Source organism: Salvia miltiorrhiza, chromosome 5, assembly GCF_028751815.1.
Source record: "Salvia miltiorrhiza cultivar Shanhuang (shh) chromosome 5, IMPLAD_Smil_shh, whole genome shotgun sequence".
NCBI classification, from domain to species: domain Eukaryota; kingdom Viridiplantae; phylum Streptophyta; class Magnoliopsida; order Lamiales; family Lamiaceae; genus Salvia; species Salvia miltiorrhiza.
The window spans coordinates 18,462,092-18,476,798 of NC_080391.1; the positions used below are offsets into that span (position 1 = coordinate 18,462,092).

The 14,707-nt window shown below is 37.1% G+C and overlaps 2 protein-coding genes and 2 long non-coding RNA genes across 8 annotated transcripts; 2 read left to right on the top strand and 2 right to left on the bottom strand.

The window, feature by feature from the left end:
- The first annotated feature begins 273 nt into the window (after positions 1-273).
- On the top strand, positions 274-5,634 carry LOC130986511 (uncharacterized). Its single transcript, XM_057909944.1, has 7 exons — positions 274-848; positions 3,964-4,205; positions 4,311-4,433; positions 4,618-4,734; positions 4,814-4,999; positions 5,084-5,225; positions 5,405-5,634. Exons 1-7 carry the CDS (start codon positions 452-454, stop codon positions 5,563-5,565), a joined length of 1,368 nt encoding a protein of 455 aa, XP_057765927.1. The 5' UTR covers positions 274-451; the 3' UTR covers positions 5,566-5,634.
- A 163-nt stretch (positions 5,635-5,797) lies between these two features.
- Positions 5,798-8,800, bottom strand: LOC130986512 (uncharacterized). Its single transcript, XR_009089288.1, has 2 exons — positions 6,469-8,800; positions 5,798-6,365 (listed from the first exon to the last, which is right to left on the bottom strand). It is a non-coding gene; the product is annotated as an uncharacterized LOC130986512 (long non-coding RNA).
- Positions 8,801-10,335: 1,535 nt separating this feature from the next.
- Positions 10,336-10,988, bottom strand: LOC131025599 (uncharacterized). The gene is made up of 2 exons (XM_057955398.1): positions 10,495-10,988; positions 10,336-10,396 (listed from the first exon to the last, which is right to left on the bottom strand). Exons 1-2 carry the CDS (start codon positions 10,986-10,988, stop codon positions 10,336-10,338), a joined length of 555 nt encoding a protein of 184 aa, XP_057811381.1.
- A 1,349-nt stretch (positions 10,989-12,337) lies between these two features.
- LOC130986513 (uncharacterized) lies at positions 12,338-14,249 on the top strand. Of its 5 annotated transcripts, none has more exons than XR_009089292.1 (5): positions 12,338-13,035; positions 13,124-13,177; positions 13,305-13,552; positions 13,823-13,916; positions 14,228-14,249. It is a non-coding gene; the product is annotated as an uncharacterized LOC130986513 (long non-coding RNA). The 5 variants fall into 5 exon arrangements; XR_009089293.1 differs by lacking the exon at positions 14,228-14,249 and having other exon boundaries at positions 12,340-13,035; positions 13,305-13,326; positions 13,428-13,552; positions 13,823-14,198; XR_009089291.1 differs by lacking the exon at positions 14,228-14,249 and having other exon boundaries at positions 12,341-13,035; positions 13,305-13,317; positions 13,428-13,552; positions 13,823-14,198.
- The last annotated feature ends 458 nt before the right edge of the window (positions 14,250-14,707 follow it).

The following is a 14,707-nucleotide window of genomic DNA, read 5'->3' on the forward strand; positions in this document are numbered from 1 at the left end:
TTCTTTTAATAATTTCAATAACCTTTCACTTTTAAACTGTCATATGACTCATATCTTCGGAGTTGACATTTTCTAATTCACGAAATACAAGTTCATAATTATAAATTAAACGAGGTGAAAGTGAAACTATAAAAAGTGCAGACATAGGAGGGGTTTTTCACAAGTAAACGCTCTTGAGTTTTTCTATTATTTTTTCCTTTTTCACCTTAAAAAAAAAGATTTTTTGTATTTCTTTATTATGTTAGGAATTATCTGATATGAATTTTGTGTAGTCAAAACAAAGCCACAACACAAGGTCGGTCATATTAGTAGGTGTCTGGTTTTTCTTAATATTTAATTATTTACTGTAGACTGTAGTGTAGCCTGTGTAGGGCAGTGTGGAGGTAAAACAAATCTTTTTACATTCAACTGATCTCCGCTGAGTAGGAGTCGAGACCACCTCCCCCAACCAATGGCTACGCCGTCGCCGTGGCAGCGGCCCTTCAGCTCCGCCACTGCATCTTCTCTCCAATCTTCCACCATTTTCCCAATCTATTACACGAAACGCCATCTTCTTATCCCTTGCTCTCCAAATTTCTATTCATCTTCTTCATGCTGCTCTTCTCTCAATAACGGTTCCAATAATGGGAGAAAGAGATTCAGAGGGAAACCAGTAGAACTGATAGTTGTTGACCGTGATCCGGGAAATCTTAAAGCGTTCGATTCTCCATTGAACACCAACGGATTTAATGGTAGAAGCTTGAGTTTCAAATCGTTGTTTGGAAAGCGAGCATTGTGGCGGAATATATTCTTCGCCTCCAAGAAAGTAAGGAGCATCATTTTGCTCAATGTTATCACCATTATTTATGGTAAGGTTCTGAATTTGAGATTTTTGTTGTTGTCACTATTATTAATTTTAATTTCTTTAGTTATTATTGTTCTTTCTTCTATTCTTTTATTGCTTGATTTGGCTTGGTGATAGGGAACTCTTGTTTGTTGATCGGGTTTTGACATGGCATATGCAATGACAAAAGTGTGATAAAAGATGAAAGTAAGATTTTGGTTTTGCGTCCTTCATGAAAAGAAAGGGAATTTTTGACAAGGTTGCAGAGTGAGAGCATGATGCTGAATCTAAATAGTAGTAACATTTATTACCTCGATGAGAATTAGAACCTATAGATACTGCAGTTGTTAGTCAAAAGAGGCAACTTTGCCTTTTAGCTGAAATTTGTCAAAAAGGGGTGGCTCCACACACAAATTTCAAATGTGGCTGCCACCAACCCCTCTTATTGTTGCCTATAAAGAGCCTCTCCGCAGCACCTGTAAACATACCTCCAGAACAACACCAGAGAAAATGTGTGATATTAGAGAGAGAGAAATCTTGTGTGAGGATAGCTTCTGAGTAGAAGTTATACACGAGTGACAAAAGTGAGTTGAGATATAGTCTTGGTTTAGGCAGATAAAATACTGAGTGGTATTTTATGTTGTACTCCTCCTTTTGAGATTCTCTAATATATTGGTGTGGGTCCGTGGACGTAGGCAGTTTGGCCGAACCACGTTAAATTCTTGTGTTGTTAAATTGTGTCTAGTTTTATTCTTATTTCTTGCTTCTACCAAGTTTGGATGGGGAACTAATTTCCCAACAATTGGTATCAGAGCCTGGTTGAGGTCTCTTGATATTCCAAGTATGCTCTGTGGTTGCAGCATTGTCTGATCTTCCACATCAGAAAGGATTTCTTGAGAAAGATCCGGGCGGGGTGTCTCTTGCGAGACGGCTGTTCATTTTGGTGGAGAAGCGGTACGTCAAGTTAACTTCAAGTCCAAATGAAGTTCGACGTGGAGAAATTCGATGGAATAATAAATTTTGGCTTGTGGCAAGTGCAAGTCAAAGATGCGCTGATACAATCTGGGTTACACAAGGCCCTGAAAGGAAGTCCGGGTGCAGTCAAAAAGCCCGGTGCAGATGATGACGCAAAGTCCAGTATGAGTGATGAAGATTGGGAGAATCTGGATCTGAAGGCGGCAAGCACAATTCGTCTCTGCTTGGCCAAGAATGTACTTGCAAATGTACATGGGATTTCGAGTGCGAAGGAGCTTTGGGAAAAGCTGGAAGCTCTGTACCAAGCAAAAGGCATCTCGAATCGGTTGTATTTGAAGGAACAATTTCATACCTTACGGATGGATGAAGGTGTGAAGATTTCAGATCACTTGAGTATTCTCAATGGCATTATCTATGAACTGGAGAGTATTGGAGCAAAAATTGAAGATGAGGATAAGGCGTTGAGACTCATCTTGTCTCTTCCACGTTCCTATGAACACATGAAGCCAATATTAGTTTATGGGAAGGAAACTCTGGTCTTTGCTGAAGTCACGGGCAAACTTCTTTTGGAAGAAAGAAGGCTGATGAGTGAAGGACGTACTTCATCGGAAAATTCAGCAATGGTGGCCTTTAGCAGAGGGAGAAAGAAAGACTCCAAGGGCGTTGTTTGTTGGAGGTGCGGAAAACCCGGCCATACGAAGCGAAACTGTCCAGGTGGAGCTCGTCAAGGTGGAGCGGATTCGGCAGAAAGCTCCGAACAATCAGCTAACATCGTGTTTGATGATGTCCTTTGAGGACATGAATATCCTTATGGCATGTCCAATGGCCATGATAGAGGATGTGACGATGTTAGTTGGACCACATGTGCATGGTTTTTTGGCATGGATGCTGGTGTGTGGTGAAAAGTATGTCGATGGCTGATGACTTCTAGGAGGGCCAAAAGCTAGAAGGTTGCACCAAAAATTTCAGCAAGGTTTTTTCGACATGTGCCGAAGTAAAATTCTTAGAATGGTTTATTCTAAGTGTTCTACTCATTTGGTGGAGTAGGTTTATTCTCTTTTGAGGATGATGGTTCTTTGTGATAAGAATCATAATTTGTCGGCGGTTCCGGTTTGTCGACAAAAGGTGTTTTAAACACGGTGGTTAGCTGAAAAATCAGAAATGATCCAAGGAGTCCAGATCGAGTGGGAGTTGTGAGCAGAATTATGGCAAATTCTGGAAAGCAGCATTGGGAAGCAGTAAAGTGGATATTGAGATATCTACGTGAATCTACTGATAGATGCTTGTGCTTTCGACGAGGTGATGTAGCACTACAAGGTTTTGTAGATGCAGATTTTGCCGGTAAGGTAGATCGCAGGAGAAGCACTACCGGTTATGTCTTTACAGTTAAGACAGAAAGGCTGCTACGTTGATCAAGGTGTGAAGGCAGATTGAAATCAGTCTTCAAGTGGGAGATTGTTAGTCAAAAGAGGCAACTTTGCCTTTTAGCTGAAATTTGTCAAAAATGGGTGGCTCCACACACAAATTTCAAATGTGGCTGCCACCAACCCCTCTTATTGTTGCCTATAAAGAGCCTCTCCGCAGCACCTGTAAACATACCTCCAGAACAACACCAGAGAAAATGTGTGATATTAGAGAGAGAGAAATCTTGTGTGAGGATAGCTTCTGAGTAGAAGTTATACACGAGTGACAAAAGTGAGTTGAGATATAGTCTTGGTTTAGGCAGATAAAATACTGAGTGGTATTTTATGTTGTACTCCTCCTTTTGAGATTCTCTAATATATTGGTGTGGGTCCGTGGACGTAGGCAGTTTGGCCGAACCACGTTAAATTCTTGTGTTGTTAAATTGTGTCTAGTTTTATTCTTATTTCTTGCTTCTACCAAGTTTGGATGGGGAACTAATTTCCCAACAGCAGTAACCTTATGGAGTGTTTGTGCATGCTAGCTTTACATATATATGCAAGGAAATGTTTTTGGAGCTCTGATGATGTAAACTTTGTGTGCAAATATATAGTTTAAACATGCTGGATGAGTTTGCTAAACTGCTACTGCCAACATTTAAGATTGAAAGCAACCATTATTAGCAAATGGTGCCAAAGTGAAATTCCCGGAACTGAAAAATGTAGGCAATAAAAGGAATACTTAGTACAGCCATGTCATTGCAGCTAGTAACATTCCAGTTGTCAAGGAAGTTGAAGCTATTATTGATCCTGAGGCTTTCACCGTTGTGCGGTTTGTTGTGGCTGCCATTCCATTCATGCCATTCGTGTTCCGGGCTAGGAATGATTCTCATACTCGTAAAGCAGGATTGGAGTTGGGATTTTGGGTCAGCTTAGGGTACATCCTGCAAGCCCTTGGACTTCTCACATCTGATGCTGGACGAGCATCATTTCTTTGCATGTTTACTGTAAGAACTCTCAAGATTGTGTACGATCAAAGTATGTAGCTAACAAGACACTGTCAATTGGGACTACTGAGTGGCTTCACTTCTCCTGATTGTTGTGATGTCCAGGTAATTGTTGTGCCCCTGATTGATGGCATGTTAGGATCTAAGATACCTGCATATACATGGTTTGGAGCTCTGGCATCGATCGTTGGAGTTGCAATGCTGGAATCCAGTGGATCACCTCCATGTGTAAGTTTCTACTAGTACTAGGTTTGCCTACAAAATACTGTGATTGATTGTTCTTAAGTATGGCTCTGGATTAAATTTTTATTCAGATACAAATTGTTCATTGAATTGCTCTCTGCTTCATCCATCTGGAGCCCATACATGTGTACATGAAAGATCTCATCTAATTTGCCATACTTGTTTACAGATTGGAGATTTGCTGAACTTTTTAAGCGCAGTGTCTTTTGGGATTCATATGCTAAGAACTGAACAAATTTCAAGAAGCACAGAACGAGAAAATCTTTTACCACTCCTTGGATATGAGGTGAGTTCATAGCTCGTGTGTTTTGCCTGATTTGTCCTCTTCATGATTGTCATGAAAGTTCAGCTATTGAACTCTATAGGTATGCGTTGTTGCCTTTCTATCAACTCTTTGGTACTTCACTGAAGGCTGGTTTGCTGGTGATATCAATGCATCAAATCCATTTTGTTGGACGTGGGCAATAATTTTAGATTGGATTTCATCGTTTCCTTGGATACCTGCATTGTATACTGGTATTTTTTCAACAGGCTTGTGCCTATGGGTGGAGGTATGGTTTCTAGTGTTGCCCTTATTCAACTGTTGGCAAAGAATAATTAACACTAACTGTGACTGGTTAATAAATACTATGCAGATGACAGCGATGCGTGATGTTTCGGCTACAGAAACTGCGATAATATATGGGTTGGAACCTGTATGGGGTGCTGGATTTGCTTGGTTCTTACTTGGTGAGAGATGGGGAGTCAGTGGATGGATTGGAGCTGCTCTGGTTCTTGGTAGACCTCACTCCATTTCCTCCATGCATACTTTATTTTGTGCTGATTTATAATCAATCTCAAAACACTAATGCATTTGTATTGTGGTTTAAATTCAATAATAGGGATAGATAACTCGTGAATCAAATTTAGGATGCAATAAGTTTAGGAGTAACTCTTTCTAATGGCTCTTCTTGTAGGTGGGAGTCTAACAGTGCAGATAATGGGAGCAATGCCTCACTCTTCATTACAAGAATGCAGCGACGAGAATGGTTTTATTTCAGATAACAACAACATTTTATCTAAGTCTTCAGTTATGTTTAAGAGTGAAAATAATCCATCTGATTTGGTAAACAAGTGAGTATGCATGAATTTATTGGCTCCCAGCCTCCCACCTGCAATAAATCCACGTGCAATATTTGATTTGAAATAATGTCTCATTGGGATTGTAATTGTTCTTTTGATTTTTCAGTTTTTATTTTGATTTTTAACTTTATGGTTTCAGTTAGGGTTTAGTTTTATCCATGTCTAAAAATGGCAAGAATAGACTTTCATCTAATAACTTGGGCCTTGCATCTAATGGCGAGACGATGTAAGAGTAGAATAAAAGTATGAACTTTAAATGAGAAAAATAGATTTTCTGAAAATAGGGCGTTTGTAGTAATATACTAGTAATGGTTGATGATTACAGAGAATGATTTGTCCCATTTTTCATTTTTCATGAGAGTATCCACAGCCCTTGCGTCTTAGGTTGTGTCTTAGGTGGTGGTGGCAAGACCCTCTACCGCCATTGTGTTTTAAATCTTCATTTCTACAAATGGCTACGCCGTCGCCGTGGCAGCGGCCCTTCAGCTCCGCCACTGCATCTTCTCTCCAATCTTCCACCATTTTCCCAATCTATTACACGAAACGCCATCTTCTTATCCCTTGCTCTCCAAATTTCTATTCATCTTCTTCATGCTGCTCTTCTCTCAATAACGGTTCCAATAATGGGAGAAAGAGATTCAGAGGGAAACCAGTAGAACTGATAGTTGTTGACCGTGATCCGGGAAATCTTAAAGCGTTCGATTCTCCATTGAACACCAACGGATTTAATGGTAGAAGCTTGAGTTTCAAATCGTTATTTGGAAAGCGAGCATTGTGGTGGAATATATTCTTCGCCTCCAAGAAAGTAAGGAGCATCATTTTGCTCAATGTTATCACCATTATTTATGGTAAGGTCAACCTTTTTAAAAAAAATTTTTTAATTAAATGTGGGGCTCACCTTCACCATTCTCTCAATCTCTCTCCTGGACAGCCTCCTCGTCTCGCCGGAACAAGGATTCCTCTTCCCCGTCGGCATGTCGGCCCATTTCCGGCGGATCGCCTCTGCCCCTCGCTTGTTAGACTCCCAAACTAAACGAGCGGAATCCACATGTTGGGGCATCTTGAGCATCGAGCTACTGGTGGTTTACTCTCAATCTCCACAAAACAAGTGGTTCTCCTCCTCTCACTTCATCAATCTCATCTAAACCAACAACAAAAATAGAATAAAATCTTATATTAATCGATGGAGATGAATTAATGTTGGTGTATGGCTGATGCAACTGTGCGAGCCCAGTACTTCAAATGGATCTTCATATCTGTAGCTGTGGAAGCTGCCGGAATCCTCAAATTCAGCAATGGCGACTTATGGCTTCTTACAGCCCAGGCCTCCGACAAATAGGGTCTGATTATGTCCTTGCCGCTGTGATGTTCCAACGACCCAATCCTCTGCAGGCTAGGAACCAAGTGTATAATTCGCTTCGTCAAGTTCTCTCTTTTGAAAATGAACCCTAAATCCATGAATCCCTTCACTTCTTCTAGCTCCAAATCCACTAATCTCTTGCAGCTCACGCTCTTCTTCAAACTCGGATGATTTCTCCATCTTTTCTGGGCTGAAATCGACGAGGATGATTGGCAAGGGGGTGAGAGGCAAGGACCAGAGGCGATACGCCGGCGGCGATTTCACCGGAGATGGGCCGACTGGCCGACGGGGAAGAGGAATCCTTGTTCCGACGAGAGGGAAGGCTGTCCGAGAGAGAGATTGAGAGAATGGTGAAGGTGGGCCCCATATTTAATTAAAAAAAAAGGTTGACTTACGGAAGTAAACGGCGTTTGGTCAGAGGGGTTTAATTGAGCGATTTTTAAGACTTCGGGGGCCTATTTACACACACAGTGAGTAAGGAGAGCTATACGCTATAAGAGCTACTACTTCAAGGGTCTATTTGCACATTTTCCCTTATTTTAAAATTCCAAATTTTCATTAAAAATACAATTCAAACATTGCAATAATTAAAATAAAATATAAAAATTTAAAATTAAATAAAAAAACTAAAAGAATTAAAAATAATAGAATTTTAGAAATTAAAAGAAAAATAAAAAAAAACTTTGCAATCATTTTTTTCTTTTTAAAAATATGAACCATTTTATGTGTGACTGTGAAATCTGCGCGTGTAGCGTACGTCCAGCACCAAAATCGCCCTTCGACCCGAGGCGCCAGGAAGACGCGGCCTCGACCTCGCCCGTGTCTCCAGCGCGGACGCGTCGCCGACGACGCGCATCGACTCGGGGCGAAGAGGCTGCACTGCAGATGCTCTGAACGCACACACAGATTTTGCTTTGGCATCATGAGCGTGTTTCCTGTAGGTGGATTTGGGCTGAGAATAATAATAGATTGAAAGTGAGTGATTTTTTATTTTTATACTTCTTCGTCTACAAAACATCTTCTTAATTTTTCATTTGTGTTTGTCCACAAAACATCTTCATATTAAACATATTTTACTAAATATCACTCTTAAAATTCTCACATATTTATACATATTGTTATTAGTGGATTCACACATAAACTCATTAGCTATTACTCCCTCCGTCCTAATAGTTATGTCTCATTTTTCTTAATGAGACGTCTCAATACAAATGTCTCATTTTTTTTTGGCAATATATTCTCTCTCTATACTTAATATTTAAATAATTTTCACCAATCCACTTTATCTATTTTTTACATATTTCTTAATCTTTGTGCCTAAAAGTTATGGGACACTATTATTGAAACAAAGGGAGTATAATTTTTTCTAATTTGTTGGACTCTTTTTTCACTCACAAAATACACAACTAACTTTCTTTTAAATTAATCCATGTCCACCTCATTGAGTATGATGTTTTATCAAATGCATAATTTTTTTTATAAAAAATTTCCCACTTATTAAAAAAAACAAAAAAACTTTTCTTAGAATTCCCCCTTATAAAAAACTTTTCTTAAAATTCATATTCACTACTTCACCCGAGGAAGATGTTTTGTGGATGAATATTTTATCATAATTATTTTGTTTTTATAATAAACCCAAATCTTGATTCGATTTTATCACTTAAAATAATAATTTCTGACAGATAATTCTTTTCTATTTAAAAATAATAATTATATCTGCTAATCTCAAGTCATTTGACTAACATATGCTGATATGCATGTATCAATTAAATAAGCGAAGAAAAATCTCAGCAAATCTTTATGAAAGGGCACACTAGCAAAAGTATGATGGACACAAAGAAGATATTGATGGAACTCCAATTCTTAACAATGGATGGTGAGCTTACAACTCCATCAATTAAGGGTTTGGCTGAGCTTATTTTAAAGAGTATATAAGCTTTTAGAACTTATAAAATATTTCAAAAGTTTATAATGTACTTTTTTTTTAAAATTTATAAGTTATCAAAGTGTTTGAATAATTGAGCTTATAAACTAGAAAGAGAAATTTTAGTTAGAGAGAAAAAATCGAAAAGAGATGAAATTAAAATAATATATAATAAACATAAAAAATCATAGTTGAGTTACTTTTGTAAAACTAGTGTTGCTTATAAAATAATTAGAAAATAAGTTGGGTAGATGAACTTATTTTTGGGAGCTTTTAAACTTTTAGAACTTATTTTTATAGCTTATAAGCTATTTAAAAATTTATTTTGTTAAATACTTTGAAGGAGCTTATAAAGCTTATAAGCTATTTTGAAGAACTTATAAGCTCAACCAAACATGCTCTAAGTAAGCTTCAAGTTGAACTACTTTATTCCGTAAATACTGCATCAAACTTCCTTGTGCTGTATACTTTATTCTAGTAATATTCTTTAGACTTGAGAGGTTGTGCTTAGTTCCTTAATTATATTTCTAGCTTTTTTTTTTTCTCCGTGGAATATAATTATTGGAAGTTGCACACTATTGGAACATACTAAGAGCATTTACAGTGAGATGACTTAATAGCTTACTTAATAGAAAGGAAAACCACAATAAGTAAGGAGGCCATAGTGAGATGACTTGATAGCTTATTTGATTTTTTTAGTTTTGATTTTCGTATTTTTCATTTAAATTTAATTACACAAATTTAAATAACACAATTTACTTTAAATTTAAATTGCATTAATTTTAAAATCTTGAAAATTACATTAAAAATTAGATAAATCTTAAAATTTTAAAAACATATCCTAAAATAACTATTCCGGTCCTAGAGGTCCGAAACGTGCTCAAACGTGCTCGATCAAATCATTTTGGAGCTGAGCATGTATCTGCCTATCTCGGAGAAGTGCATCTCTTTGCACATATTGCTCGAAATAAACTGGGGTTGCTCGAGTACTCTGTGTCGAGTCACTGCTAGATGCCCCGTGTCCTGCGTCGTCATCTCTCCAATGGGTAGCTCTTTCACCTTCGTTCACCACAATCATGTTGTGGAGAATGATGCAACACATCATGATATCCTTGAGATGCTCGACGTACCCTGCGCCGCACTTCGAATGATTCTCCATCGAGCTTGAAGCACTCCAAAGGCACGTTCGACATCCTTCTGTGCCGATTCTTGCATCATCTTGAACCTCGCCTCCTTTGGATTGGTCGCCATCGGTGGACTCTTGACGAAGCAACGCCACTCCGGATATATGCCATCGCACAAGTAATAACTCATCTGGTAGCAGTGCCGATTGGCCTCAAAGATCATCGGCGCCGCCGTTCCATCCAACACGTCGGAGAACAGAGGCGACTGGTTCAGAACGTTGATGTCGTTGTTCGAACCAACGACACCGAAGAAGGCATGCCAAATCCACAAATTGTGGGATGCAACGGCCTCCAAAATCAAGGTGGGCTTCCCTTGATCACCGCGTATATATGGGCCATGCCACGCCTTTGGACAATTCTTCCACGCCCAATGCATACAATCAAGACTCCCGAGCATCCCGGGAAATTCGTGTCGCGCCTCGTGCATCTGAAGAAGGCGTTGGATGGCGAAGATACCTGGCTCCGTAAGCCCGGATGACAGCCTTGCAGAATCTCTTGAGGCATAGACGCCCCCTCGTATCAGCAACCTTGAGATACTCGTCAAAAGTATCCACACTGACGCTGGTGGCTAATTTGCGGATAGCCACCGTGTATTTCTGCAAAGACGTGAGAGAGTCCCGACCTCGTGCATCATAGCTCATCTGGAAGTAACTATCTTCATCTTGCATAGCATCGATGATGCGCAAGAACAACTCCTTCTGCTTCCGAAAACGACGTCGGAAAAATGTAGGCCCGTACGTTTGATTGTCATTGAAGTAGTCTTGCATAAGACGTAAATGAGCAGCCTCACGATCACGGTAGACGTAAGATCGGTGATAAACAATACGTTCCGGTTCCGGTTGGGAGTATATTTGAGCAATCAATTGTTTCTGCAACTGGATCTCATCAATGATCTCTTGAGCTACCCTGTCGGATTCAGACGACGAAGTATCATCGAACCATTCGGGCATTTTTAGAGGAAGAGAATATGAAAATGTAGTAGAGAAAGAGAGGAAGATTGAAGGAGAAATTTTTGTGTGTGTGAATGAAGAAATGAGGGAGAGTTATTTATAGAAAGGAAAAAAAAAACAAAACAAAACAAAAAGTTGAAAAAACAGCTAGAAAGCCGTTGGAACAAAAAAAAAGGAAAAATTCGGCTATATAGTCGTTAGATTCAAAATATAAGATTTTTTTAATACGCGCGTGTGGACACGCGCCTTAAATAAAACAGATCAGGCCTTACCCGATAAATCAAGTAAGCCTCGAGTAGATGCTTGCTGCAGTGGGGGATTTGATCTGTGGGTGACTCGAGAAGGTGGGATCGAGTCATCCATTATGGGTGCTCTAACACCTTATCATTTATAATTAAACATGAAATTCAAATCCACAAATCATTCAATCGAATGGAATTAAAATATAGATTTAGGGGAATTCACGACTAGTTATAGAATTTACGGTTAAAATTGAGGTTCAAATTTTAAGATCGTAGTTAAAAAAGAATTTACATCGTAACGACATACTTATGGAAAGAATGAGTTCTTTTTAAGACTATCATACGTTGAGCTCGTCAAAACCACATTAAGTCGCTTCTTAGATTTAAAACTATATTTAGTTATAAACAGTTATATTTTTTGGTGTGTTTTAATACTATGTTGTTTTTTTTCATATCCAATTTAGTCATGTCGAAAATTTTCTACTACTAATTTAGCTTCGATTTAGTAAAATTTTAAAATTGTATGCAGAATTAGAGAAATCGAAAAGTCATGTATATGTGTTAATAAAAAAGATCATATGTAATTTTAAAAACTTTCAGGATTCGTAATAGGCATATTTTTGAAGGCATTGCTATATCTCCTACATACTGCAACTTGCAATAATTAAATCAACGTGTATCATGTGATATGGTAAATTGTCAGGGGTGGAGCCACAACGCGTCCTGTCATCCCGACTTATTTAATTCTTATTAATACACTGGATAATATATTTATTAATAGACTCGATAATAAATAATTTATTAATATAAAAAACTTACAAAATTAAATTTATCCATACCATTAAATTTTCTCTCTATTCTCTATCTCTTTGCAGTGGTTATCTCCCACTGTCTGCTGACCTCTTCCATTGACCGCGGTAGTGGTATCTATCGCCGCCGCCTCCGTCTTCACTCCGCCGCAGAACACCATTGAAAGAAAGAGAAGATAATTTAGAGTCTCATTATTGTAGATTTTTCTTGACAATAGTTGGGGTGGAGAAAATACCAATTCAAATCTATATATTATATGAAAACACAGTTTGTGGTAATTCTGTAAATAAATATATATTTATTAATTTATATATATTATATAAAAACACTTTCAGCAGTTAACTTTTCCTGGGAAAAATTCTCTCTCACATGTTTTCTACCTCTTCTTCCACTATTCTTTCTTGATATTTCTCTTTCACACGTATCTCTCTTCATTCACTATTCTCTACGCCAATTACAACTTCAAAAATCAAAATAATCCCCAATATTGAAACCGTTTGCATCTATTCTACACCATCGGTAATTCCTCTAATTTCACTACCATCGGTAATTCCTCTAATTTCACTATTCTCTAATTCCACCATCGATTGAGTCTTCTGCCGTCATTCACCATTCACTCATCAAACTCTGATGAAGACTCATCCGCCATACCATTAGCTCATCAATGGATTCAGGGGAGAGAATAAGAGAATTGGTAAATGGGTGAATATCGGAGTCAAGTCGTTGCGAAATTGCTGTTGAGAATGAGTTGGTGTGCCGATTGACAAAGACAATTAATCACCGAATATTGAGAAGTGAAAGGGAGAAGACTCAAGGATTTTGAAGAATTTGAGATAATGTTTATGTTATTTTGCAGACTTTGAGAGAATAGTTATGCGGTTCACTATGATTGAGAGAAAGAGAAAGAGATGAGAGAGATGTGAGATCTTGAGAAAGATCTGAAATATAGTTATTTGTTCAGTGTATCTACCGCCTTACCTGCTGCTTCTCTTACTGTAAATTTTTTTTTTCCTCCTGTTTCTATAGTATTTTTTGTTGAATTTTTTGATTGAAAATTGAGTCACTATTTTTCTTTCTTTGCAGAGGCAAAAAAAATATCGCATCCATGATTGATTTGTGTCTTATTGCTTCTTGCTGGTAAGATTTGTTTTTTCACCTTTGCTTGGTTTTTGATTGTACTGTAAACTTTTTCTGTTTCTATTGTTTTTTTGCTAAATTTTTTTTAATAAAAATTGAGTCTTTTTTATGTTATTTTTCTTTGCAGATATCTAGAGAAGGTTAGTATGGTGTGTTGGTTTCCCTACTACTTGCATATATTTACAAAATGTTAGTATATTGCTCTTCAATATCTTTTTTTCATTGACTCCATTTCATTATTTGATCCTAGAATGGTGGAAAACCACCTTCGAGTTATCAATCTTGTGTCAAACTTGCTGGGGAGCCCTCTTGGGCCTCATCTCCAAGAGGTGGATCAGAAGGATTAAGAAGGTTGAAAGCTTCTATGGCAACAAGGTATTCCTGAGGACATTCTCCATTCTCCCAAAACTTCAGCTAATTGATATTTCCTATGGTGCATTTATCTGTCTCTATTTTACTGTTATATTATGTTCTGTAATACTCTTTAATGGATGGACCTCTTCACTTCAGATAATGACTCTGGTCTATTGGCCTGTACATTATAAAGGGTCTAATTTGTGAATTCAATTAATTTTTGGTACATGGTTTCTGCTAACTTCCCTTTGGTCTGCACATATTGTATGTGATATTCCTCTCATTTTGCAGGAATGGGTGGCTGATTTAGAGAAACACAAAGGTGATCCATCTTCATTTATAAAACCAGCAACAACTGTTTTGTCACCTTACTTAAAAGTTAAAAGTAGGTTATGCATAGTGTTTTCGATTTGTTTATTTATGCTATGTTTCTTTCTTTGCGGAGGAAAAAGAATCTCTCATTCGTTTATGTTATTGCTCTGTTTTTCTCTTTGTTTAATCATTAAGCTTATTGCGCTCCTTCTTCTTCTTCTTTCTATTAATCTTCATGTTCTCTTCTTCCATTTCTTTCTCTATTTTTATATTGATGAAGTCAAGATGAATGCTTTTTATTATTATTATTAGTCTTCTTTCATTCTTTTTTTCAATTGTTTTCAGCAACAATCGATTTTTTCCTTTCTTTTTTCTTCTTTTTAGCTTGATGAAGTCTAGACGAATGTTCTACTTTGTTGAATGGTCATCTCTACAACTTTGTTCTTCTTCCATTTTTTATTCTCTGTTTTCTTTTATATTGTCTATTTTTCGCAGCTTAATTTTTGACTTTTTTCATTAGTGTCTTTTCTATCATTTCTCGATTTTAGAATAAGAATTATACGTAAATAATTTTTCATTAGTGTCTTTTCTATCATTTGTCTTATTCTCTTTGTACTTCTATTCAATTTTGTTTGATTTGTTTTATGAAATATGTATAATATAAAAATAATTAATATACATATCATTTTAAAGATTACAAACACTTATTTAATTTGATATAAAAATTATCAGAACACACCTTAAAATAATAAAAATAAAATTAAAAATCCTCTCTTATTTCTTTAATTTGATTTTTTTTCTTTATTTTACTTATTTATATATATATATATATATATATATATATATATATATATAGATTTCTTT